General features: G+C 52.9%; 1 protein-coding gene across 1 annotated transcript in view; it reads right to left on the bottom strand.

The window, feature by feature from the left end:
* Positions 1 to 27,833, bottom strand: part of ITPK1 (inositol-tetrakisphosphate 1-kinase) — a 146,826-nt gene that overhangs the window by 102,116 nt on the left and 16,877 nt on the right. Inside the window, exon 3 of the mRNA XM_074365107.1 lies at positions 11,806 to 11,830. Within this exon, the coding sequence (XP_074221208.1) occupies positions 11,806 to 11,830 (25 nt within the window). The remainder of the gene's footprint in view (positions 1 to 11,805; positions 11,831 to 27,833) is intronic.

Raw genomic sequence — 27,833 nt, 5'->3', positions numbered from 1 at the left:
AGGAACCCGTTGCCTTGTCCCCCTTCCCCGCAGGCCAGTTTTCCAGCACAACTCTTCATCTGAGTCTCTTTCTGAATTTTCTGTAATGGCCTCAGAGCATACCCTATAAGGAGATCCCAGCTCACGCTGTGTTCCAGGAACTTGGCGTGGAGCAGGGCTCACTCATCACTTCCACAGAAGCCACTTGGAAGATGCTCAGCGGTCTGATGGGAATGGCGGGGTGGGGGTCTCTTATCAGGTGTGCTGGGGGAACATTTAGGGCTCCTCAAGTTCTCAAAAGAAGGTGACCAGCCTGGGAGCCTGAGCAGTGATCACCTCGTAAGATTGTTTCGGAGACCTGAAATGCCCATGTAACGATTCCATAGTGCTGGGATTCTGTGAACCAGCCCCGGCAGCAGCACTGGTAGTCTGTGCCTTGTCCACATTCCCACTTGCCAGATGAGAGCACTGAGGTTCAGGCAGGTGGGTGTCTTTGCCCTATGCCGCCCAGAATGATTCCAGTGCTGTGCAGAGGCAAAGCCAGTGCCTTCTCTGCTCCTCCCTGCCTCCCCCTGGACTGAGAACCCAGTGACTGGCCCTGGTTCCAGCTCCTCCCCTTTGTAGCTGTGCAACCCTATGCAAGTGGCAAAATCTCTCGGAGGCTCGTGGACCAGGTAGTGACAAGACTGAAGAAGGAGAGGACGCAAGGGCAGGTGGGAAGGCCTTCCCGAAGGGGAGCTATGAGTAGCCTGAGGCCAGGTTGTGGGGTGGTCTCTCAGCAGCCCACTGGTTTTCCTGCTCCAGAGATCACTTGTAGGGTCACAGAGAGAAATAAACATAAGATTTTATTTAAGCCACTGTTATTTCTAAATTGCCACTGGCAGCTGCACGCAAATCCTGATGGCTCCAGAGTGAAGCCACAGGCGGACAGGGTGCTGGAGAATAGGAGCTGGCCAGGCAGAGGGGGCTGGCGGGTGGGGTCCAGGAGAGCTCCCCTCTGCCCCCACCAAAAGCACAATGCCCCTGAGCCAGAGACTCATGGAGGATGTGTACTCAGGCCACCATACGTCTGCTTCTCCTATAATTCTCCCTTTTGTCCAGGTCAAGACAGAAATTTCCCATTTGTGACACTGACAAGGTTCAACATTTTAGGAAGGAAGGTTCAAAACTCTCCATGGTTTTTACTCCCCCTCCTGGGGACTTAGGGTGCTTTTCTTCCGTGGTAGCTCATCTCATTTCCCTGCCCACTTTGGCTACCAGGAAGCTCAGAGCTATCCAGATGTGCCCTCACAGCAGCAGGCCTGACAGTTAACATTAATCCTCTGTTTCTCAGCCTTGATTTCCTTCTCTCTTATTAGCCTTTCCTTCAGAAATGTAAATGTAAAGAAGGTTCAAAGGCAGGAACATTCCTAGACTATGAAATTAATGAAACGTAACTCAGGTTTTTCTTCCTAGGAATGGTTAAAATGGCAAATTAATAAGGTAGCATTTCATAAGTATAAGGAAAATTCTCCAGTTTACATATACTTTCTTACCTTTCACACTGGTGCTACATGATACAGCAATCTGTTGCTGAAAAAGAAATGCCAAGACCTCTCACCTGCCCTCTGCCTTCACACACCGTCAAGCACAGGTTAGGAACCGTTCAGTGTACAAATATGTCATTACTCTATCTCTTCCATTCAAAGGCACACTAAATATTCCCATCCCAATTTCAAAAGTGTCAAAAGATTTTTAAATAGGTATTAGAAAACCAAAAGGGGTGGGAGAGTATGTTAGTATAGGCATAGAAAAAAGCTGGAAATGTTAGCAGTGGTTATTTCTGGAGAACACAATGACAGGGAATTTTTCTCTGGATTCTTACGGTGATTAAATTAGTTAACATACGTAAATGGTTACAGAAGTTCCCAGAACACAGTGAGGCTGTGTTCACATCTGCTTGGATCAACTCCCCCACACCGTTATAATGACCACCCCTAGCGGGGCACCAATATGAACAATTCCTCAGTGCCCAATCAACTCAAACATGTCCCGGGTCTCTAACAGCCACCCAAGGCCCAGAGGTTGGCAGGAAGACAGTGTCACCCGTCTCTCACCTCCCAGAGGCCAGGAACTGCCACAATGCAGACGGTGGACCCAGGAGATGGGGTCCATCACCTGGCAGCACCCTAACCCAAATTCTGGGTGGGTCATTCACAGGCAGGAATGAGGAACAGTCCTTACCTTGCAGAGACATGTAGTAACACATTTATGGATGAACAGACAGAACGGTGAGACTGGCCTCAGACCGTTCAGTGGGGAACAAGGTCTCCAGGAAGTGACACTGGCCACGTGTCCATGCACACCAAGCTGAGTGACGGGTACACAGGATGTATTATACTCTGCTCCCAGGAGGAGGGTATAGTTCAGTGGTAGAGTGCATGCTTAGAATGCACAAGATCTTGGGTTCAATCCCCAGTACCTCCATTATAAATAAATAAATGAGCAAACCTAATTACCTTCCCCCCAAAATAAAATGACAAGAACCACTTTCCACTCCGCTAATCTGTGCGTTTCCCATAATGGAAAGTTCTCAGCTCAGTACCTCACTCACTCACCCAGCAAACACAGAGCGCACACAGGGCTGGGTGCTGCACTCCCTAGAGATGGGAGAGTTCTGGCCCAGGAGGACGTGTCCACAGGCAGCGCCGGGGGAGGAGGGGTCTGCTGGGGAAGCAGGGAAGCTGTCACCAGAAGGTGACATCTGAACAGGTCTAACAGCACAAATAGAAACATGAGAGCGGGGAGGGGCTGGAGAAGGAGATGCCAGCTTCTTTGCCACCGAGAGATTCAAGGAAGCTTCATAGTCCGTGAAACTGGGCAGCAGACGATGCCCGCCCCACTCCTGCTTTCCCAGTGCCAGCTGTGCACCCTGGGCCTTCTCATCAATTTGCCATCTCATTCAGAGTCTCAGCCCCAGGAGGTACCCCCTCCCCAACTCAAGTGGGCACCAACCGTTCGCACTGGAGCTTCTGCAACTGTAAAGTGCACCCAGCTCACCTGGGGATGTGGACCCAGCAGCTCTGGGCTGGACTCTAACCAGTTTCCAGGCGATGGCGATGGCTGGCTGACCACACTGAGTAGCAATGTTCTAGACAACTTCACCCCAGAAGAATCTCAAAACAGGTGGCTACTTTTGGAATCTTTGCTTTTGGCTCTTTCCATTGCCCTTTTTATGCCTTTTTATTTCTCCACATTCCTCCTTTCCTCTCTTTCCTTTTGTGTGAAGTGCCTACTTGCTGTACCCCAGTGAGGCCACCAAAAGTTGGAGGGCCAACCAATGGTGGAGGGGGCCAGGAGATGGAGCCCCGACTCAGTGGAATGGAGTGGAGGGGCCTGGCTCCTGCAGAACACACCCAAGCACCCTGGTGCCCAGCTTCCCTGGCCGACTGCTTTCTGTATTAAGGACTTACTCACATTGACTCAGCAAGTCAAAGGCCAGGAACCCCAGAACAAACCCAGAGGTTTGCAGCCCTCTGAAGCAATGCAGGACTGCACTGACGCCGGAGATGGTTTCTATTTGTAACAGCAAGCCTAAAAAGCTCAAGAACAAAAATAAAACTGACAGAACTGAAACCATTCAGTAGATGTCGACAGCCATTACATCGTCTTGTGAGCATTTTCCCACGCTGTTCTCCAAAATGTGATCGTTTCTTAAAGGTAACTTAAAACATTTGAAACGATCAGACCCCAACATGTAACGCTTCCCCAGCCCCACGTATCATTATTATTGAAAAAAAAAACTTTGAGGATCATGCTTACACATGCGTCTAACTCCATTCATCAAATATATGTTAAGTAAATGAAAATAAAAATAATTTTCAATGTTTTGAAAAAATATAAAATAGCTGCACTTCAAATTTTAAAAAATAAAATCAACCTTTTGAAAAGGAACCAAGCTAAAATCCACAATAGTTAGACACCCAAAAGAGTTACTTCAGTGGGGGGACAAAAAGATGACATTCTTCACACTAGACAACGTATTTTTCTAAGCAGCAGTTTCACCTATACTGTATCCCCCGCCACACACACAAAAGGCACACCATTCGTAACAAAGGATGAGAGAAAACAAACCCCCAATCCCTGAGCTTCTGTAAGGTGGCTCAGGTCCCGTGTGGTAAGAGCAATCCCATTTCAGAGATGAGGAAAGTGAGATCACACACAGTCTGAAAACAGACTAATGGGAACTTCAAACCCAGCCCTCTGGGTTCCACGGGGAGCTCAAGCACGGCCAAGAACAGTCTATATCCCAATAATGGGCCCAAACGACCACATGGAAACATTCTGTGCAGAGCCCACTTCCCAACCCCACGTCCACCCTCCCTGGAGGGCTGGGTCAGAGTCGCACTCAGGTGTCCTTCAGAAAGCCTCTGCCCACAAGGAAGTGGCCAGATGCCTGCCAGGGGTCCTTCTGGCTGCAAGGATGCCAGGGCCCCAAGAAACACCAAGGCAACCAATATTCCCCAAGCCCCTTATACTGGGCTCCAGAGCACCCAGCACAGGGAGCAGACGGAAGGAAGAATGCTCACAGGTGTCCGACCATACCTGGGCCCCAACTACCTGGAAATAAAATCCAGGAGGCACCAAGGTGGGCCAGCTGGGTCACCCTGGAGAGGGTGTGGGTGGCAGAGGGAACCCAGCTGGGCATTAATCATTTGACATCTTTAACTGTGTACTTTTTAAAAACAATCTCTGAATCATGTGAAAATATTACCTAAAGAACATACATTTTTTAAAACTGGAGAATTCAGCATCTATAATCCTTGGAGAGAAGGACACGACTCACTCAGCCACGTGACTCTCCTTTCGGCTCTAAATGAGGAAGTCAGTCCAGCTACGGAACGTTCGCTCCTGCATTCAGCACACCTGTCCGAGCCAGCACTCCCTCCCCAGCTGCTCCTCCTGCTGCACCTGCAGTCTGAGAATTGACCCCTCACTCTCCCTCCCAACACCACCACCCCCCCGGGCATCACTGTCTCCCCTGCCATCCACTGCTGCCTTCATTCCAGCCAGACCCCAGTGCCCCCGTGAGGCCAAGGCCCCAGCCTCCAACTGGAAGACCCAGCTCTTCACCCTCCGTCCAGCTTTGTCGAGTCACCCACCACGTACCCTCCTGGTGGGCTCTTCCCCATCTAACTGGGGCACACACTCTCCCACAGAGAAGCACTTTGATGCCCCATGCCCAGCGCCCCGTGAACAGCTCACTCGGCCCTCTTGTGGTCTGGCCCTGCTGCCCTCTCCAGACTGGCTACTTGCCGACTCCCTCACGGCCAAGGCCTCAGTGCTTCCAAACCACTCCACTGGCAGTCAGCAGACCCCTTTTCCCAGCCTCCGGGCCCTTGTACACACTGTGCTCCCTGCCTGAAATGACATTCAAATACCTCACCTCCCCACCCATCCCTATGCCTGGTTTATTCTGTATCAAGAGCCATCAACTTCCCTACAAGGCCTTCCCCACCCACTGCCCACCCTCCCTTCACTTGCCCACTGCCCCCAGGTCCTCACAAGCCCCCACTGCAGCACGGACAAGCCCTCCCACCCCCCAGGCTTGCCCATGGGCTTGGGACCGCTGTCACCACGCCCCTTCAACTCCAGCGCCCAGCGAGGGGCACGGGGCCTGCTCTCGGCGTCTGTCTCTCTTAGTCTTTCCTTTTCTGCTTGATCATCCACCACCCAGCCTCCTGCCCTGAATGGTTTGTGCAGAAAGGGGGCAAACGTATCCACAAAGAACTCCAACGTCTCAAGCAGGCCACAGCTCTGGAGAAACCCCCACGAGAGGCCTGCTGCCCGCCCGTCACTCTCTTGCAAGCTGGGGAAATGTATTTACTCGCTCACCCACTTGAGAAACAGCGGCTGCTCCAGAGACTGGTTTTCGTAATGTCTGAATTCTCAAGGAATTTGGAAGGAGGACAATGAATCTAGAATCAGCGACTGTACTTCTCACACTTACAGCTTGCTCATTTGCATTTTAAAATAAGCCTCCAACGCCTCTTGTGCTAACAGTCATCTCCGCCCCCTCCCCCCGCCCCGCGCTTTGAAAATAACTGGTGAAAGAGAACCCAGGGACCACGGCGGGGCGGGGGGTGGGCTGCAGAGCACGTCTCCCCGAGGATGCCGAGGCCGCAGACAGGCAAGGCGACAGGCACGTTGTCCTCTCTTCTTCCACTAGATTCACGGCTGCACTAGAAAGGGGCGATGGGGTCCAGGGACGGAGAACTCAAAGGCTTCTCTCCCAAGCCTTCCGCACAGATCAGGCCAGAGTGGAAAATGTTCCTAGGGGAAGGCGTCCTGCCCGGCCCTCAGCAGAGCCCCAGGCCACAGATGACCCAAGCGGCCAAGGAATGTTTTCTTCCCGCAAAGGTTCACTGGGTGGAGGAGCAGTGATGGCTGGGCTGGGCTCAGCACTCAGTTTAGCACCTAGTTGTTCTGGGAGCAGAAGGGCCCAGGGAGTGGGTCCAGCCCTGGCCGGGGATGTGGGCTTGAATCTACCTCTCAGCCAGGCTCTCTCAAGTGGACAAGGCTCATCACCGCTAGCCAGGCTCACCCTGCCCTCCTCCAGGAAGCCTTCCTGACTTACCAGACTGGGTAAGGACCCTCCTAATAGCCTGTGCCCATAAGCCCTACCCACGCTGGCCTCTGGCTGCTGACTGCAGACTTCTGATAGCTGAAGGGATCTGGCCTTGGCCTCTGTGAGTCCCCAGCACCTGCAGCCCAGTAGCTAGCAGGCACCCAGGAAACGTCTGCTGAACACTGCTGCAAGGACAGCCCAGTCTTCCCAATCTGCACCTGCTGGCTACGAGGGGTACTCACCTCATCGGCTCAGCAAGGCCAACTGTTAACACCTGAAATGGAGGAGTCAAGGGGGCCTGTGTGTCCAGCACCCTCATTACAACAGCACAGAGAAAACTGAGGCACACAGGTACCTGCGACCACTACCGTCATGCCAAGTAGGCCCTCAGGACACACAGTGGAGGGCATCTTGTCCCACTCTCCCCTTGTGCTCCCGCCTAAGCCCCTGCACTGATCACAGAGCAGGACTTCCACTCCTCCAGCCCTGCCAGATTTGGGCTCACCTGGGGCTTCTCATGGCTACCCACGCAGGTAACGGCAGGTGTTCCTTATTATCCAGCATCACTTGGCCTAACAGACCCAAGTTAGGGGAGGCCAGCTGGCCTACAGACAAGCCCACTGCCAAGGCCTTCTGGGTCTCAGCAGAGGCACAGGCCCAGCCCCAGCAGGGCCTCTGGATGGCCTGAGAGCCCAGCTGCTGCCCCTTCCCCAAGGTGGTACCCGCCCAGAGCCTCATTCTGAGGAGTAAATGGGGTAATGCTCTGAAGCAGTGGCCTTCAAACCAACCCCCCCAAAATGAATGTTTAAAACTAGGTATCTATTTGCACATTCTCAAGTTGACATCTAAAATTTCTCAACGTAAGTTTAAGTAAGTTTAAATGCTTGTAGAGGACGTAATTTCCAACATGTTGTAAATATTAACATTTCAAAATAAGACTGTTACTGTTTCTCTTTTAAATGGATCCAGTGGAATCTAAATACCACAGCAATTTGAGATGCAACGTCATTCATCTTAAAATTACGGAATCAGATTCTTCTTAAACATTTATTTAGAAAGCTAGCAACGCTCTTTCTGCCTCCTCAAACTCCCAATTTCCAATCCACGTCCCTCAGACATGTTTCTGCCACTAGGGTATTTTATGTTTGAAGGCCTTTCGTTGATTAGTCTATCCTACCACGAGACAAAAAAATAATATGTATATAAATGTTTTAATTTTTCAATTTCATTTGACCATATAGCTGTTAGTGTCAAAATCTTTCTTCTGGACTGAATTCCTATTATAATTACTATTAGTACATAATTGATCGATACAACAGAAATATATTACAAATGTATATAAGTAATAATCGTAAAAATTAAACCTTATTAGAAATACATCTCAGAAGAAATAAATGGTAATTTTTAGAAGTACTTCATGTATCCACAGATGACTATTACCTACTGCTATAATAAAGCAGAGTTTATTATCAATTCTATCTCCATTTTTCAATTTTTATAGGGCTGAAAGCACCTATTCTAATAAATAAAAAGACAGAATGCAAAGAGATTTGCCATAGCAAATTCTCTGAATTCCTTTAGAATTATATGGCAAGAATCACAGTAATTTATTACTAAAACTCATTTTTAATGTTTGAGCAGCGGACAACTCACTCAAGCCCTCTTTCAGTTTTATTGCAAGCAAAGATCTGAAACTACCTCACCTGCCCAGGATCACGCAGCCACACGGCGCCCAGGAAGGCTGCATGCCCTGGGAGCGCCCAGCAGGTTCACATCTGCCTGTGGGTGATGAGTGTGGGGTTCTTCTGTAGACGACCAGCATCCTGTGTGCCAACTACAGTACCCAAATTAACTCAGTCCTCACTAGATCCCAGGGGACAGGCACCACTATTATCCCCATTTTACAGACAGGAAGCCTGAGGCACCTAGCGGTTAAGCAGCTGGCCTAAGGTCACACGGCCAGAAACATGAACCCATGTGGTCTTGCCCCCCCCAATACATGCACTACTGCCTCTGCAGAGACGGGAGGAGGGCCAGCGTGAGTTTCCAAGCTCCTTCCCAAGCAGGTCGGCACATGAGGAAGCTGAGGAGCTGCAAGATTTACTTTCTTAAACGTGCTTCCCCTCAGCATTGGAGAGGTGACACACAAATACTTCCCTCAAGTAAACGGCATCACTGCCTGGTATACAGCAGTACCCGATAAATGCTAACACTCAAGAGTGTTACTACTGCCATTAAGTAGCAGGAAGAACAACTCCCATGACCAAGACAAACACTGCAGGTCTCACTACCATTTAACAGTCTTGGTTCCTGACCCTAGGCCCCAACATCCTTTTTTAAAACAGTAGCCAAAGTAAATGGAAGAGTTTAGTAAATGGAAGAGTCTATTAACATGCAGAGGAGACCCAGGTATCAGAAGAGCCATGGGCTTTAGAGACAAACCAACTGCACTCAAACCCAGCTGAACTCCCCAAGGGAAATCACAGCATTCTGAGCCTCAGTTTCCTAATCCCTAAAATGGACATGAAAACACCACTCACATCACCAGGTGGCTGCACAAAATGGGGCAATGCCCTTCAGCGCATTTGAGACAGGAAATCCTGGGTGGTGGCTGGCAGCAGGCTTATTCTCATCCTCTTTAATCACTGACACCTAGGGACTGGCAAGCGCCCAAACTCCAGCATCCAATGGCCCACCAGCCTGGGATCATGGTGCACAGAGGCTCGGCTGACTTTGAAAAACCAGCCAAGTGGCTTGGTTTCCAATTTCTGCAAAGAGCCTTTTCTCTACATCTTGAAATTTCAAGTTCTCCAAACATTAGGGGATGCCAGGAGGAGGTGAACAGAGAGGCGTCGCGGTGGGTTTTATTTTTAGATGCTGATGTGGAAAGCATCCAGCTTGCCTTCACTCTGGCCCTAGCTGCCACTTCCTCCCCCAAGCCATCGCCAAAATGAACAGCAGACACACCAAGAAAGATTTTATAACTCTTCCTCTGCCTGGTACGTTCTAAAACAATGGCTCCAGTTTCCCGTTCCACCACAGACTAAGCAGATTAAAGGCTTGAGTCCTCCCGGGAACCCACGTAAAGTGAACACACTGACCCCTGGGTTGTCCCTCACATCCTGAAGCTCCCCTCCTCTCTCACGGTAGGGGTGGCATCCCACCATGTTACAGTCTGGGATCTCGTGTGAACAGAAATCAGGTATTGGTGGAAGGGCATTATTTCTTCCTCCTTTAAAAGCAGTGTTTGTTGGTGAGCATGTGAATTCATCTCCTCTAAAAATGCCTCCCAACAGAAATTTCCTCGTGGACCCTGATGAGAGGATTAGCTAACCTCAGGGAAGCACCCGGCCCTCACATGTAACCTGCAACTCTAGCTCCAACTATGGGTCTGGGCCTTGGTGGTGGGGACAGTGGCATCTACAAAGGATCTGGGGGCTTCCAAGGTAACCATCAGAAGGACTAAGGGACAAAACTAAGCCGAAGCAGCCTGGAGCAGGAAAGGTGTGAGACACCTAGCTCCAGAGTGACACATATACAACGGTACCTCCTCTGCCCACTCCTGGACCCCTAGCGTGCATTATCAGTCAATTCCTGTCCTCAGCCACTCACAGATTTAGAATCTTCCAGGCACCCACTACTGAACAATCAGAATTGGCCCCGAAAGCACACTTCTTAGCCCTTCCTGAATTCTGACTTCCCCCTCTTGATGGCTGGAGGAACTGAGGTCCACAAAAAAGCTCAGTGCAGATCTTGCCACTCTGCAGAGCCTACGTGAGGCAGGATGAAAAAATCCACGGCCACTGAGAGGCTTCCAAAAACTACCTCCTCTCCCAAAACAAACCTCAGCCTCCGAGTAACAAGTTCAACCACAGGCTCTGATGAGGGAGGCCAGAAGGAAGACTTCAGCAGTCCTCCACCATGGCAGCCAAACAGATGCCCAGCCTCGCCCTACCAACCGCCCCCACCCTGGTCCCAGGAGCAGAGGGTTGAGACCACCGCCTGCTGAACCTGCCAGGTGTGGGGAGCCTCTCCTGCAGTGCTGAGGAGGGGCCTCCCGGCTAGGGGGGGGAGACTGGGCCGGAGTTAACAAGGAGGGCTCTGAGAGCTTCTCAGAATATCTCCCACAGATATTCTCGCAGGGGGCCAGGCCTGATCTAGCCCCCACCTGAGTGAGCCTCTGTGGTTACAGCTGGAAGAGGCCTGCCAGGCCAGGAGAAGGGCCACCAGCCGAGCTGCATGGACATACAGATTCATCCTGGACAGGGACAGCAAGGAAGGCAGTGAACACAACCAGGCCACTCTCGGGTCTCACAAGTACCCGTCAGGTACCAGGCATAACCTCTGGTGCAGATGTCACGGCCTGCCCCTCACAAAGGGTCTGAGCGTATCTTCATGTCTACACGGAAATGCCCCACTTCCCATCCCTCATGAGCCGTAACAGCCAGGACACATGGAGCTGACCAGAGGGCTCCCATTTGAGACCTGTCCCCCACCCCTCCACTCTCAGAGCAAACCGTGTGGCATTACTGCTGCTGTCCGAGCCTGGACATCTATTTGGGGCCCACAGAGCCAGCCCCATGCCCCGGGAAAGCTTCTCTCTCCATCCTTCCTTCCCTCCTTCCTCCCACCAATGAGCATCTGACCCAAGTCCAACCCAGAGTGAGGCAACACAGGGGTCAGGAGCCCCACTGACTCAGTCCACCCTCCAGGAGCCAAGGGCCATAGGGAAGATCAGATATGGTCACTGAGAGCAGAAAAGGGGTGATGACGGAGAGGTGGAGGAGATGACACCATGTCGGCCTAACACAAGGACGGTCCAAGTGGGAGAAGATACATCCGCAGAAGGCTAACAGCCAGGGAAGAGCCCGGAGGGGCTTGAGCTCCCTCAGCAGAGCCAAGGACAGGCCCAGAGGGCCACGGTGGCAGCCAGAACCATGGGCCACGGGTGTCTGGCTCACCCTGCCCACCCCCACCCCCACCAAGGGCCCCACCGCTCCCCAAGTCAGCTCCTTCCACCGACAAAGCACAGCAACTCCACAAACCCGAGGGGCCACCAGCCCCAACTGGCGTCCTGCGGGGTGGCAATCATGTCCACTCCATGGGGGGGGGAGTAAGAGCAGGTGGGGAGGGCCGAGCGCCAGACTCCTCGGGGAGGGGGAAGGTGAGCCCTGCAGGCCGTCCACCCGAACAATGGCCAGGGCATGGTCTGTACTCACCTGCACGACTTCTATCCCTCGCTTCCTGTGGAGAAAAACAAAGAAAACACTGGTTACTCCAGAGGGCAGGAAGCATCCTTCCAGAACCTTCACTACAGCCAGCTAAAGGCAGGATGGTGAGGAGACCGGACGGCAGCACCTCTCTGGCCTCAGTTTCAAGGGAGAGGTTTAGGAACCCCCAGCCAGTCCTCAATGCCCGCTTCGGGCTGAAAGAACGGGCTGGCTGCCCAGAGGAACCTGGCTGGAGTCTGCTCATCTTCCTCGTGGCCAGCGGTCTCCCACTCCAATCCCGGGGCACGGCCCTCGTGGGCGCAGCTCCAGCTTGGACCACGCCAACAAAACAGCCAGGGCTCACAGTCTCAGGGAGGGGACGCACAAAGCCTGGGGGAAACATCTCAGCGATGGTGAGCAGGCACGTCACCCCACACAACACAGCGGAAGTGACACCTACCAGTTCTCACATCTGTCCTTTAGCTCCTTCAACTAGCATTCCCCAGCACCTCCTGACCACCAGGCAGTAAGCAGAATTCTCAAGGAGGCCACTATGTGAGACAGCAAGACACAGCAAAGAGGTGACCAGGTCACACTGTGGGACATGCCTGGCCGCCCTCCCCTCTACCCCTAACACCTCACAGGACCCCAGGCCCCGAGGAGCCCAATCTGAAAGCCACAGTGGTCGATGCTTTCAGCGTCCTCGCCATCCATCATCTTCTCTGCAGTTCTGGAAGGAATGGCAGCCAATATCCATCAGCTTCTCTGACTTCATGAGGGGACGGGCTGAACACCACAGCTGAGCCCTGAGCCACCAGAGCCCACAGCAGGGGGACAGAGTGCATTACCAGGAACCAGCTCATAATCCACATCATTCATCTCTGAGCCCCGTGGACACCTCAGAGCCCCTGCCTCATTCCCAGACCATCCTGGCCCCAGGGGAGCACTGGTGGCAATAACCTGCCACAGTCACTTGGCAAGTGACTGCAACCAGCCAGGTTAGGTCCAACGTGTCTCCTCACCCTGCCCAACCTCTGCCCCAGCTCTGGGATGGAGATCTTCAACAGCTGAGAGGGAAATCTCACATAGACAGACAGACAGAAGGAGACAGCCTGAGGCGTGTGTATACGTGACCCACACCAGGTGGAGAGGGCTTCTGCCAGGCGCCAGGTCCCACCTGGTTTTTCTCTCCAAGTTAATTCTCTCGGCATCCAGATTATCCCTGTGTGTGGCTCTCACGTCCTTAGGAAGCCAGCTGCGGTCACTTTCAATCTGTCCACATCAGACACCAGCCCAGGAAGCTCCCACTCTCCTTCCCCCTGTCTCTCCTAAAACAAAAATAGGACTCTAACGCTGAAGACAGATGGAACCCATAAAATAAGAGAAACAAAAGAAAGTGATCTTGAGGACAGACTGAAAACCTCAAGTGGGGCTGAGCTCCCAGGACCCAGCGCAGTTTCTCTGCCACCTGGAGCTCTAAGTACAGGATTGACTACGTCTCTGGCAGAAAAGAGGGCTCGGCGCCCCTTTCCATGCACATCAGCCCACACGTACACCAGATACTCGTGTGGTAAGAGGAGCTAAGGCCCCGTGAGTGCTCACAGCAACTTCTGCAGTGATCACCCACCGCTCTGACCAGCAAGCTTAGGTCAAGCAGCCTTAGGAGCACGGGCGCTGGCTCTGGAGCCGGGCTGGCCACACGGTCCCGGCACAGCTGGCTCAGGAGGCACCAAGAAGGGCAAGCCTGGTCTCCGTGCTCCAGGGCCTTGGTGCAGCGGGGAGCCTGGGGAGGCAGGTGGAAAACCACATTCCCTGTTGTGTTGGGATCCCACGCACGGCACTGCCACCCATCAGGAAAATAAGGTGTCAACCTGCCAGGGCTCCCTTCTGCATCTGGAACTTTGGCAGAACAAAGGTACCAACAGCCTTCATTTCCCAAGCAGCAGGCTCCTGAAATCTGGCCCTAGTCAGAAACTTCAGAAATTGAGTCATGATACCAAAGGGGAAGCGAGAGAAGGGGACGAACGAGGGAGGGAGACAGGAGTGGGAGAAGGGAAGAGAAACCAGAGAACTCGGCGAGTGATTAAACTGCTCCTCCTGAAAACCCCAACTCCAGGATCCTACCCCACAGACACACGACCAGGCAAAGCGTCTCAGGCTGTGGACGATCACTGCCACACTCACTGCCTGTGAGAGCAGGAGCCCGGCAGCACCTGAACCCCTAAAGAGCGGCCACTAAAGAACCATGTGTGGTCAAAGGAATACTACGCAGCAGTTAGGAAGAACGAGGAAGGGCTCCAGGCGCCCACGAGGCATTCGTTATCTCCGTGTGTGCAAGGTGCAAACCCCGTGGGCTGTACACGGTTATTTGGGTCAAAAAAAAAAAAAAAAAAAAAAACACCCAGGAAAAAGAGCGAGCTTGCAGAGAGAATCTGAAAGTACAACCAGAAAATAGCTGTGGCCTGGCCTCTGGTCAAGGGCAAGGAGAGTGCGGCCAGGAGGTGGGGTGAGGAGACTTCTTTCTTGCCCTCACGCACCTCTTGAATTTTGTGCCATGTGCCTCTAACATGCCCCAAAACTAAGAAAATACGTTTTTAAATTAATAGTTGCCGGCATTCACAGAGTCTGGCCTAAGGTAGACGCCTCATCAAGGCATAGGCTAGTCGACCAACTGATGAAGTGAAACAGAGGAACTCGGGGTCTATCTAGAAAAGTTTCCCAGTTCCACTCAAAGAGGAGCTGAAATGACACCCATTCCGGCACCACTGGACTGTCACCCATCGGAGCGTCCAGTTTAGGATTCTTGGCCCATTTAAGTCCTCAGGTACCTGGGAAACAGATCAGGAGGGAACACACTGCGGTGTTAACTGTGGCTGCAGCAGTAAAGTGATGTGTGGTTCTTTCTATTTTCTTGAGGTTTCTAGCTTTTCTACAATAAGCACAGATATTACTTCCAAAATTACAGAAACAGTTAACAATAAAAGTTAAATAATTAAAGAATTTTACTTAAAACCTGCACCTCAAGAAAATACAGGCTCCGAAATTGTTGCTTTCTAAATAAATCTTGGATTAATGAGTTTTGGACAGATGTCTACCTCACAACTCATAGTATAAACTTGCTTTTCCAAAAGCTGGCTATCTGATGAAGAGGGGATCCACTTCGCCAAAGGGACTACCCCTCCCCACCCGCCACCTTCCCCAGACATCCAAGGGGAGCATATGGGGGAATTTAAATTTTTCAGGGGAAAAGAGAGAGCAATCAAAGAAGGCTTCAGGGAGGAGGCCGCATTTGCTATTTGAACAAAAACTGAAGGGAAACTACAGACAGACACTGGAGAGAAGTTCATGAGTGTCCTGCTTTCCAAAAGACGTCTGGGGGTGTGGGAGCATAAGCCCCACCGAGAGGGCAGGTGGGAGCGATGAGACATGGACAGAAGCTGGGCATGCCCCGGGGGCCCAGAGTGTTCCAGCCTGGCCTTTACCCCGTGGATCATGGGTCGCAAACGCCAGGAGGGATGACTGAGAATCATCCCTGGAGCTCGTCAAAAGTACTAATTCAAGGCTGGGCCCTGAAGACTCTGGTTCAGGAGGTGAAGGGCAGGGCCTGGGAGGGATTCGACGCTCCTCGAGCTCCCAGGAGGAGGTGTCCTCAGGTGTGGAACAGCTGCTCATCCACAAGGAGCAACCCCTGTTGATTGAGAAGCAGCGGGACCATATGTGTCCAGGGAGGGGCACGGCTTGTTCGTTCAGGGGAAGCCGCTCCAGGTCTCAGGGACAGGAGTAAAGGTCACAAAAGAAGCAGAACTGGCTGTGATGCTCCCTGTCTGGGCGCAGCGGGCCGAGGCCCCACCCCAGCACCAGGAGAGGACAGGAGGGTGCATCACAGGAAGACGGTTAACTGTTTTTTTTATGGCGGTGGTGCCAGGAGGTTAGAAGCCCAGGACTGAGCTGAGCAGACCATTCAGGAACCGTCTGGAGGCAGGCACAAGTAGAGGAGGCAGGGGGAGTCCCCAAGAGGAGAACATGGAACCAGACTCAAAGGGACCCGGCAAGTGGGGAGAATCCTGGAACCCACTAAGCAGGGCCGCTGGGCCCACGCGGGGGCTGCGGGCCTGTTACTTCTGCTCGCCCTGCCCACCTGCCTCCCGGGACTGGCTCTCCTCCATGCCACGTGTTTCTGATGGGCAAACAAACAACTGGGGGGCTGCAGCCCCTCCAGAAGTGGGCACGTGGCCTGGCACCTCACTTAGCTGTGGGATGGGCGTGAGACCCGAGCCAGGCCAGCCCTGGTCCTTTCCAGGACAGGTCCTGGGGGACTGTCAGCAGCACAAAGTGGACATCATGGCCTCTGTGTAGCCAGACTCTCCAGAACGAGGCCACAGCAGGAGAAATGGCCATCATGCTCTTGCCAGAGGTCAAGGCTGCAGTCCAGCCGGCCTAGAGCATGCCCTCTCTGGACGTTCAGTTTCTGAGTTTCTGTCACTGGCCATTGTCCTGCCTAACTACAGCAGGTGCTGAGTGACAGGGGAACTCACTTCCTGCAAATGACAAAAGTTACCCTGAATGACCTGGTGTTAAGAAGGGACAAGAAAATAGTCCAGCAAAGAGGCCAAAAGAAAGAGGAGCAGGAAAGAGTGAGGTCTCAGAAGACTGGGAGGCAGGACCACCAGGAGGCACCAGCCCAAACCACTGGGAGGCCACATGAGGCCTGAGGCCCAGCTGCTGGATGCGGCATCAGGAAGGTTAACGCGGGACACCTTGGGACGACCGGCAGGCCTGCCTCACAGCAGAGCAGGGCCAGCAAAAACCAGCAGCCGGCACAGGACGTGTTGCACATCCATTAAATGGGTCTGAACTTTGCAGCCCAATGGGATCTCCCAGCGCAGGTATGAGACACAAGGGCTGCAGGCAAGTGAAGCACAGGACACGGTGAATCAGCAGGAGAGAGAGAATGACAGTACATCTGGCCAACAAGGAGAGAAAGTCCCGTGAGAGCTGGGCGAATTCCAGGCATCCAAGAGAGCAGCGCAGCAAAGAAGAGTGATGTTTGCCAAAACGGGGGCCCTGGGGTTCGTCAAGAACTGCTTTCCCACAAAATGCAAAGCCACAGCCACATGCCTCCCTCCCAGGCACAGCAGAGGGATGGCCACAGCGGGGGGGTGGGGGCAAGCCGCTGCAGAAAGGGCCTGCCAGGCAAGCCAGTGGCACAGGGAGGCCGGCCAGGCCCCCTCGGAGCAATTCCAAGTAGAGGGGATGACCCGGAAACCCGGCGCCCCCCACCAACGGGCAGGGAGAGAGAGAAGCTGCACCTGCACCAGCGCTAAAAACCACTCAGGGCCGGGAAATGTGTGATTATGTAAGCGGGAAGCCAGGCCCGTTCGTTCGCATCCCAGTCATCTGTAGCACAGCGTGGTAATTACCAGACATCAGGAGCCCAGAATAACAGGCCCTTTAGCACCACGAGGCCTGCAGGCAAACCCCACCCCACTCGCCCTGGCCTGCAGAGGGAAGGGCCCCCGCCATGCCTCCCGAGGACTCAGGGCTCCCTAAACGGGCAGCTGGGCCTCCCCTCTCACCCGGGTGTGCAGAGGGACACGCTGTCCCTACCACCCCAAATGCCAGGCCAGCATCTCCACCTAACCCACGCTCGAGGTCAGCTCCTCAGGAGTCCTCCTCGGCTCCCACCCTCCTCAGCACCCTGCACCCCAGAACAGAGCACAGATATGGAAGTTGCCTGGCTCCACAATGCTGACCCCTATGAGGCTAAGAGCTAGTAAAGTGGACATTAATGGTGGCCATCAATGTGGCACTTCTCCTACTGGGCACCCCCCTGGACACACACACACTCCAGTTAGGCACGGCCATGTAGCTTTGGCCAAGGAAATGCGCACAGAAATGACCCATGTCTATTCTAAGCAGAAGCATTCAGCTGCCAGTGGCCCAGCCTCCAGCCAGTCCTCCTGGTCCTCAGCAGCTGTGGAAGCACAGACAGCCCCCAAAGCCAGCCCAGACCCACTCCTGGAAAGAAACCTGGCTGAGTGGCAATAAAGCCAGGCTGGGAACCAGAAAAAAAAAAACATTAAGAGGACCTTCAGCTTAGCAGTGGTTCTCCATCGGGGTACTTTTGCCCCCAGGGGACATTTCGAAGCACTTGAAGACATTTTTGATTGTTACAACTAGGGGGAGTGCTTCTGGCATCCAGAAGACAGAGACCCTACAATGCTCCTAAAACAAAGAATCATCTGTTCACAGTGCCAAGAATATGAGAAATGCCAGGATGCAGAGGACCAGTGCTGAGCTACCACAGGAGGACACCAGCCCTGGAGAGTCACCTAGGTCCAGAGTGGACCCTGAATGAGCTATAAATAAACCTGTTGTTGCGAACCTCTCAGAGATGCTTGTTATCGCAGCTTAACCAGGTCTATCCTGACTGATAAACAGTCCTTGAGAAAACAAGGCTGTGCCCTCTGCCTACACCCCAAATTCTTAGCACAACACCTAGCACACGGCATTTGGAGATGCAGCCTACAAGGCGTCAGGGGCCGGGGAAGTAGCACCAGTCCCTCATTTCATCAAACTCTCCCAAGAGAAACCCTGTGCTAGAAAAACATCCAGGCCTGACCTAACTCTGTGCCTTTGCAGAGCTGTTCCCTCTGCTGGAATGCCCTTCCTCCCTTGGCAAACTCCTGCTCATTCATCCAGAGCAGCTCAAACATCATACTCACCAAGAGGCTGCTCTCTACCCCTTTCCTGGGCGGAAATGATTAGCCACAGAGCCACTGGACACCTAAGACAGCTCTGTGCTCAGTTTTGGGCCATAAGCCCCTGAGGGCTGAGAGTGTGTTCTTTATTTCTGTGCCCCCTGCCCACCACAGACCCCCTCACCTGGTAGGAGCTCCCCAAGCACTTCCTGAATAAGTGTACCAGCCTCCTGGGGCCAGGGCTCCATCCCTGAGCATCCCTGCCTGTCTGCTTCCTCAGCAGCCTGGTCCACTTGCTGATGGTTTCGTAATTTGGATTTTCCTCCTCTTAACAATGCCATAAACCGAAATGGCCCAATACAAAGGCAACATACGAAGAGAATTTTAAAGCCAGTACAAACATCTGAATCATTTAGACAGCTCCAAGAAAGAACTAAATAAACTGGAAGCTGCCATATGTCCTTTTTTTAGTGGTAGGGGCAGCTAATAAAACCCTTCCCCTAATTGGACAGTCACCAACTCTGGTAACTAAAGAAGACCTTCCCCCATACTAGGTGGCCTGCCTGGAGGAGGCAGGCAAGCCAGAGGGTCCCTGCCATGCAGCAGACGCAGTGGCATGAGTCAGCGTGTTCCTTCAGACCTAGAACAAGCCCACAGGGTCCCTGGAAGTGGCTGTTCCTCATGAACCCAGGATGTGGGTGAGAAGCCGAGCTAGTGACTCACCTTCCCGGCCCCTCCAGGAAGAAAGCAGAACCACCAGGGCTGAAAGGCCTTCACTACCGAGGCACTTTAAAACCTCACACCTCAGCTTTCAGGTTGGGGAGGGGGGACTACCCAAAAATGTGTTCTGCTGTATCCAAAGTGTCACCATTTCACACTGGAAATCACCTCGACTTTTCATCTGAAAACAAATGTTGGAATTCCCTTAATGCCACTTGACAAGCCGCCACTTTTCAATATAAAAATTCTCCACTTGAAATTCTCTTTAGGTCTTTTACTACCCCCTTGCAGGTGCTATGATTTTTCCTTCTCATAATTAGGGATGCGCCCTAAATTGCAGGGGGGAGAGTGTTACTAGAAGCAGAAGACCCACAGGGGCATCAGGAAGGGCTGGTTCCAGCACCCCACACACACAAACACAACCCCGCAGAGCTGTCAGTCAGCCTGCCTCAGGGCTAATGACTCAGTCAGTTCTCTTCACAGCAGTTTCTTATTCCCAAGAATGCAAAGTCATTTTAACATCAGCCCAAGGAGCAAGGTAAATTACAGCAAGAAGGGAGACAGGAACCCCTGTGCCGACACTTCCCCACTGCGGGAGGGAGAAGCCCACCCAAGCAGGTCTGAGTTGTTTTTAGCACCTATTCTCAAGGTACCATAAGCACTTAAAATAACTGCACAAGTGTGTGTCCTGGGCCTGCTGCTGGGATGTTGACACTCTTTTAAAGGTTGCATTCCAGGTAAGATTAAACATCTCCATCCACCCAGATCCTGCTGCTAACACTCCCTTACAACTGAAAGCTCCCTCCTGGCCCGAGGGCTGGAATTCAAGACCAAGAGAAGGGTTCTCTGAGCACAGTGGTTGAGGGCGGGGTCTCTGCCCCACTGCTGTGCTGAGCTTCCGACCACAGGAGCGCAGAGTCCCCATCTGAATGCCATCAAATGTTGGCTGGGCTTCTCCATCCAGCTCTGGGCTGGCTGGGGAACAAAGGAATGGACCCCCCAAGCCACAAGCCCTGCCTAGGGATGCTGGCAGCCACAGGGCCCCTGAATACAGCAAACAACCAGAGGATAGCAGTGAACACAGGAAGGTTACTGAAGACTGCTGCTTGAGCTGAGCCTTGGGGGTGGCCAAGAAGAAGGCTGCCAGGGCGTGCAGCGGAGAAGGCCTGCCAAGCAGCAGCTGAAGCTGGGGCAACGCCAGGACCTCTGGGCACTGAGGTTCCCTGGGCCCCTCTGCCGCAAGCACCACGGCTGCTGTCACATCAAAGGAAAGGTGAGGTTAGACTCACCCCCAGTCTCTGAAAACTTAAACCACAAAGCACCTTATTCGAGTATTTCCCCAACCCCCAACCACTTGCTGGATGGGGAGTGGGAACGTAGGTCCAGGGAGTCAAGTAACAGCCTTATCCACGGCTCTGTGATTAAGGGAAGGGAGGCAGAGCCTGGCTCTGATCTTGACCCAGTCCCTCACCTGTGAGGTCCCAGAAAGGCCCTGTGGATGAACACTGTATTCCTTTCCTACTACTGTTGTAACACATCACCACAAAGTGGGCTGAAACGACACAAATGTATCTTCCTTCCAGCTCCAGAGCTCAGGCGTCCAAAATGGGTCAGCAGGGCTACAATCCCTCCTCTGGGAGGACGTCGTGCCTTTGCTGTTTCCAGTTTGAGAGGCTGCCTGCATTCCTTGGCTGGTGGCCACATCACTCTGACCTCTGCTTCCGCTGCCACATCCCCCTGTGACCCTCCTGTCTCCCTCTTATAAGGACCCTTGTGATTACACTGGCCCCTCCCAGAAAATCCAGGATAGGCTCCCATCTCAAGATCCTTAACCTCAGTCACTCTGCAAAGTCCCTTCACTGTGTAAGGTACCATATGCACAGGTTCTGAGGACACCCAGGGGGAGGGGGGACATCATTCTGTTCATTCCCACACCAAGGCTCTTGCAGCTCTGCCATTCCAGGGCTCTCAGACACTCCCTTGAAGTGTCCACATGTGGGCTGGTGACAGAACAGAATTTGTCCACAGGTTCATCGGGGACCTCAACAATCACCGAGGAAGGAGGAGGCTGGAGCTCAGCCCCCAAGGTGCCCCCAGGATTCCCAAGGGGTGCTAGGTATAACCAAAGCCAACACAGGGGTCCTTGATGGGAAGAGACACATGGGGCCTGCGTGGTAGAGACCTAAGACCCCAGGCCCAGAAGTCTTGGCTGTAAATTATGGGGAGGGATGATATTCCTGACCCCTGGGTCCATCTCACCGCCTATGAGATGCCCAGACTACCCAGGCCTTCCCACTCCACTCCAAGGCCCCTTGGCCCTACTGAAGCCCATGGCCCTCAGACCCTACCAAGTTGCCCGGAGCAGCAACAGACATTCCCCAAACAGAGGCATTTGGAGCCTGAGACAGCACCTAAGCGCACCAAGCTGCCATGTACATGCCCAGGGGTGCCCCCTTCAGATGCACTGAGCACCCAACTCTAGAAACAGGCAGTGGCTTCTTCTGGTGCCCCTGAGACCCTCACATTTCAGGGAAGATTCCAAAGGCCAGGACACAACCCAAACGAATGGCTGGCAACACCAATAATTCCTGGGCCCCTCACTCCTCACTCAGGGAGAGACGGGATGGGGAAGAGGTGGGACTTGGAGGTGGGGGCAGGAGGGCCTATGAGATGTGCTACAGCAGACACTCAGCATGAATTTCAAAGGCTGCATTAAGGGATGTGACTGTCTTATATTTTCAAGTGAGGACATTTAGAGAGGTTAAGAAACTCAACCAAACAGTATGCTAAGTGAAGAAAGCCAGAGAGAGAAAGACAAATTCTGCTTGGTATCACTTCTAAGTGGAGTCTTTAAAAAAGTTAAGTTAAATTCATAAGAAACAGAGAGAATGGTGGTTGCCAGGGGCTGGGGGGCAGAAGGAAATGGGGAGAGACTGGTAAAAGGACAAACTTTCAGTTAGAAGAAGAAGGAGGGGGTGGAGGAGGAGGGAGAGGGGGAGGAGGAAGAGGAGGGGGAGGGGGAAGAACATGGTCTGAGGATCTAACGTGTAACACGGTGACTACACCTGACAGGACTGTGCTGTATCACTGAAATTTGCTGAGAGTCGAACTCAACTGTTCTCACCAAGAAAAGGACAGGGGCTGAGGGGAGAGTAAATCTGGGGGTAAGAGGTGTTAATTAGCTTGATTGTCGGACTCCTTTCACAATGTGCACATGTATCAAATCATCACATTGTAAATAATTACAATTTTATTTGTCAGCTATACCTCAATAAAGATGGAAAAAATACACATGTATTAAGAAAGGAAGACAGGAAGAAAGGAAGAAAGAAATGAAATGAAACTTACCCAGACTCACAGCAAACAAGCCATAGCAGAACCACAATCGGAAGTCCAGACTATCTGTCAGCAAAGCCCATCCTCGTCCCATGACCTGTGAGGGTCGGGGTCCAGCCAGGTCTGGTGGGGGTGAGGCTTCTGGGATTTCTGGAGGAAGAACTGTTCTGGACAGACTTGCCTCTCCTCCCCCCCACCTAGCCACTGCCCCACGTTGGGGCTGAAATCCCTCCTCAGATCCTTGGCCCCCAGGAGGCTGGAGGAGGGTGCTGCTGCCCCTGGAAGACCTGCGGGGGAACAGACCAGAAGGCACTTCCTGAGAAGCGGTGACTGGCCTCAGCTGTCCCGAGACCACTGTGGAGTGGGGACAGGACACGCCTGGGTCACCCAGGCCCAGAAGCAAGGGGAGCTGACATGCCTATTTCTCCCCTCTCCCCAGGGTTGACAGCTCCTTCTGTCACAATGTCACCTCAAATCCACACATTCCAAGCTGGAGGAACCCTTCCTACAAATCAAAGGGACAAGGAAGCAGATTTCTGCTCAACTGTAGAAGTGGTTGCCAGCTCCCAAAGGCAGGCAGTGACTGTCCCGTGGTGGGAGGGATTCAAGCAGAGGCTGGATGCCCGAGTCATAGAGGGGAGACTGGTACATGGAGGAGGGGATAGCGCTACCGTTTTAAGAGGCCCTCCCCATCTCTAAAGATTCCCGACTCCCCTGTGAGAAGCAGCAATAGGCCATCTGGGCCTCCCAAGGTGGAGAGAAGGAGCCTGCGGCCTCAGAGGGCCCCTCCTCCAGAAAGCTAAAGCCCCAGGGCCTGCTCCCAGCAAGCGGGCACATGCCCCCACCTCCTTCCTGCCAGCCTCCCACCCTGCCAGGCTCTGCAGCTGGGAGCCATGGCAACCGGCCCAAAACAGCTAGAGAAATCCCTCAGAGAGCCCCACGCAGGGTGTCACAGCAGCCGCTAACTCAAAGCCAAGAGCCGGGGCCCTGGGCAGAAGTGAGAAACACCAAAAAGAGGAACCTCGATTCCAGCCAGAGGGGAAGAACGCTCCAGTGCCGTCAAAGGGCAGTGTCCCCACCCCCAGAGAGACACAGGCCTCCAACCCAAAGGCCACCAGGATCACAGGCCACCATCCTGCTGTCCCTGCCCACCCCCAGGGGTCTGGCCTGTGACCCTCTACATCTAAGACACGCTTCATCCTCTCAACTATGGCACCCCCAGCCCTCCCAGGGCTTCCCATGCTCCCCCTGGCATTCAAGACCTGGGCGGCAGGTGCCCACCTCCCCTCCAGCCATCAGCACCCCATGTGCTCCCAGCACACCTGGCTCCGTGACCCCACCTGCCCACACTGTCAGCCCCCCACCTGGGACACCCCCACCCCATGCTCACCCCCCACAGCACTGGAGGCCTCTTCCTGGCACAGCCCTCTCAGAAGGCAGCCCAAGGGGAAGGCACCCGAGGAGCCTGATGTTAAACCATCTTTACAGAGGGCCAGAAATTTCAAGAAAAAAGATGACATCCTTCCATTTCCTTCAGCTGGGGATCAGCATGAGTGAGGGGCTGGCTGGTAGGGGGCCCTTCCCGGAAGCTCAGGGGCTGGGAAAGGAGGACTCTGCTGGAAGCCACAGGAGGCAGCGGAAGAAATCCAGACTGCCCACCAGGAGGGCCAACACAAGGTACCTTCTCCTGAACTGGGTGCCTCCTGACCCGAGGACAATGCACACAGCCCACTCTGTCCCAACCCTTGTTGTGTGTTGTGTGTTGTGTGTGTGTGTGTGTGTGTGTGTGTGTGTCTCTAAATGTCTGTGGCCACATCCCTGATTCAGGATGCTAATCTGCTGGACGACTCTGTAGGAATGACCTTAATTGCCAGGATAAGAACTAAAGACAAAGAGAAATGAGCCCAATCTGCAGGAGGTGGGGAGAGGGGGTGTTTGTTGCTTTTTTTCCCCAAGGTTTTCTTAAAACTAAATTCCCCCTGATGACTTGCTTTCTCAAGAACAGCCTTTCCATCCAAGGCATTCTTTTACTCATTCATTTTTTCATGCCTATTTCCTGAGCACCTACTCTGTGCCCAGCATGATGGGCACACAACAGTGAAGGCAACAGAAAGGGCTCCTGTCCTCATGGAGCTTACTGTGCGGGCAGGGAGGGGAGGTGAACAAGCGAACAGCTGAAATAAGTACAAGATGTGACAAGTTCTGAAAGGAACACTAGAGGGACTGACAGAAGGGGGAACTGTGCTGAGAGCGAAAGGCTGAAAAGGAGCCAGTGAGTGGTGTGAGGTGTAGAAGACCCTGCAAAACAGCAGGAACACCATATGCAAAGGTCCTGAGGTAGGAGGGAGTTTAGAGCAGCTGAAGAACTCAGAAAAGATCATGGGGTCTGAGCCACGGTGAGAAGCAAGAAGGGCAGGAAGCATGTCTGGGGCCATGAGGGGCTGTTCTTTGGCTGTTTGGTTACACCTGGGCCAAGAAATTTTCTTCTGCTGAAGATCACCTGAATTGGGTTTTCTGTCACTTACATCCACAAGAATTCTGGCTCCTACAACATCCATGCCAAAGCATCATACACTATCACCTTCTCCACCAACCTGTGCCTCAATCTTGAAAGCAAACATCACATCCTTCCAGATGCCCACACCACCTCCACTTCTTTCTGTCGCCTCCTGCCCCATCAGTCCCCAAAGAAAGGTTTCATTTGGGCCTCTAGGCTGGTGGTCCCTCTCCCAGGGAGGTGGCCTACTGCATGCTAGAAGGAGGGGCAGGAAAAGAAAAGCAGATGGTCTCTCAGCTGAGGGAAAGAGAACTTCCAATAACACTACTGGCGGGCTGATTGCATATAATTATGAAGGGAAAATGTTCTTCAAAATTAGCTTCCCAAATGCAAATATAATTTCAAGTGTCCCTTGAAGTGTGATTACAGCGTCAGCGCCATGAACGTTTTATCACCAGCACGGATCAGTCACGCCCCTGCAGGCAAAAAAACAAGGAAACCAACAAAGACATCACAGCCAGACAGCTCCCCAAGAAGCACTTCCAGCTGCCCAGGGGAAGCACCAGTCCAAGAAACCCGGCGCGGCTCCCCTCCACTTCTGGCTCAGGGCCTTTCCCAAGGAGGCAAGAGGCACATCTTTCTTCTTTCTTTCTCTGTCTTTAGGGCCTTTGATGTCAGACTCAAATCCCAAGAGCAACCAGTTAATAAGGACAGCTTCCCTTTCTGTCTGCCTTCTATGGCCAGGCACTATAATACTCTGTGCCTCAGTTTCCCCATCTGTAAATCGGGCACGACAGTGGAGTGTAATTCACAGCATGTTGGAGGACTGAATGATGCCTGGGCAGGCAGGCAGTCATTGTCATCACAAGCGTCCCCCTCCCATCTGAGCCTTGGGACAGCACTGGCAGGGCTCTAACAGATGTGAAACCTGAGGCTCAGAAAGGCTACATGAGTCAAACAGCTAGTGGGTGAGTAGCAGGGATGCAAACCCAGCTCAGCCTGAGTCCAAACTCCATACACTCAACACCCTGGATGGCAGCTGGGCTTGGGGGATGGAGAAGGGGCCGCTCTGAGCTTCTCAGCAGGTCCCTCCTGGCAGAGCTGACAGGCCAGTGTGCACTCTGACCTCAGCCTGCAGCCTGACCCTGCCCCTGCCCCTGCCCCGGCCTTGGCACATAACCTCCTCTTTTGGACTCTAGGTTTTAAAAGGCCACAGGCTCTGACTGCATGGCTGGCCTCCATCATCCCCCTCTCCCCCAACACCAGGGGCTTTGTTTATCCTACAGGTGTAGAAACTGAGGCTCAGAGAAGCTCAGCAACTTGCCCCGAACCACAGAGCTGGACAGTGGCAGAAGCAAGGCTGAAACCCAGGTCCCTCCTTCTGAAGTAGCTCTGGGCATTTTGTTATTCAACTGGAGGGAGGGGAGCCCAGGCTGCCCCGAGTCTACAGAGGTGTCCCTGTGACCACTCGGCCAGGAGGACAGCCCGCTCCAAGGCACAGTCACACAAGCAAGTCATCACCCACCTGAGGACTGAGCATGGCCCCAGGGATGCTGGGAGCGAGGCTTTTCAGCTGACATTTAGCATCCTCAAGGAACATATGCAAGACAGCCTGGACACCCTAGCCTGGAGCTCCAGAAAACTGCCCCATCGTTAGTGAGCACTGCCCAAAGCTTTTAAAGGGGTCATTGATGTCCAAGGACTATTTTGTGGGATAATTCGGTGGGAGCCTTCGCCCTCCCCTCTCACATAAGCTCAAACTCAAACTGCACACAGTGGCCTGAGACGCCCTGAAGGCTCTGGCCTTAGAACACCCAGCTTGAGCTGGGCACACAGTGGGCACTGAGAAAAGCTTTCTGAAGGATGGATGGATTTTCACTCTTCCAGAAGTCCACTCCAGAAGGAGCACCCCAAGGGCCTCCAAGCTAGCACCTGAGCTCCCCACCCCTCACCATGCCCAGCCCAGCACAGCTGGCACCTGTGGGGTCCTAGAGAAGAAGGGTCCTGGGCTTGTCTGGCTGACGCCAGGGCCAGATCACACATTCATGTGCAGCAATGACCCCTCCTGGTATCTGCACCCGTGGCAATGACTTTGCTGCTCCAACCAAGCCAATGACGTGGCACTAGCATCGCAGTCTCAAATTTCACAGACAGGAAAAATCAAGGTTCACACACTTCAACTTTCTGCCAAAGGTCACAAGCTAGCAAGTCACAGAGTAGGTACTGGACCAAGTCGTGTCTGCCAACATCTCCCAAAATGTCTTGTATGAGATGCTTACATGTCAAATGCAAAACGCCAAGTTATACAAAAATAAAACGGTTTCTTTCCGGCAAGATCTTCTTAGGGTTTCCAGTATGCTATTGAGTGTTTTCAATCTCCAAGTATGCGCTGCTCCCCAAACTAGAAGTGACCATGGGATTCTTCTCGGGCGGGTTATCTTGCAGAAATCATGTTCTGAAGAATGCTTATCCACAGAATCTTTGCTTCAGAGAATCTGTGGCATCCTAGATATTTTGGTATATGTATATTATTATGTGTAATTTCTTCGGAATAGTATCTACAGCTTTCCTCAGAATCTCAAAGGTTTCTACAACCTCCAAGAAAGGGTAAGAAGCACTGTTCTGCAGAAACAAGTCACTCATGTGAAAGCCTTCACATTTCCTTCAGGAAATTCATTTATGTGCTAAAAAAAAAAAAAGAGGTGAAGTTTGTTTTCTTATCCTTTGAATCTGAGTGGGCCTTGGGCCTTGTTTTGGCTGACGGGCTGTGGTGGAGAGAAGAG

Source organism: Camelus bactrianus, chromosome 6 (genome assembly GCF_048773025.1).
Source record: "Camelus bactrianus isolate YW-2024 breed Bactrian camel chromosome 6, ASM4877302v1, whole genome shotgun sequence".
NCBI lineage: Eukaryota > Metazoa > Chordata > Mammalia > Artiodactyla > Camelidae > Camelus > Camelus bactrianus.
The sequence above is the reverse complement of the archived record's forward strand: the minus strand, read 5'-3'. Positions and strand labels throughout refer to the sequence as shown.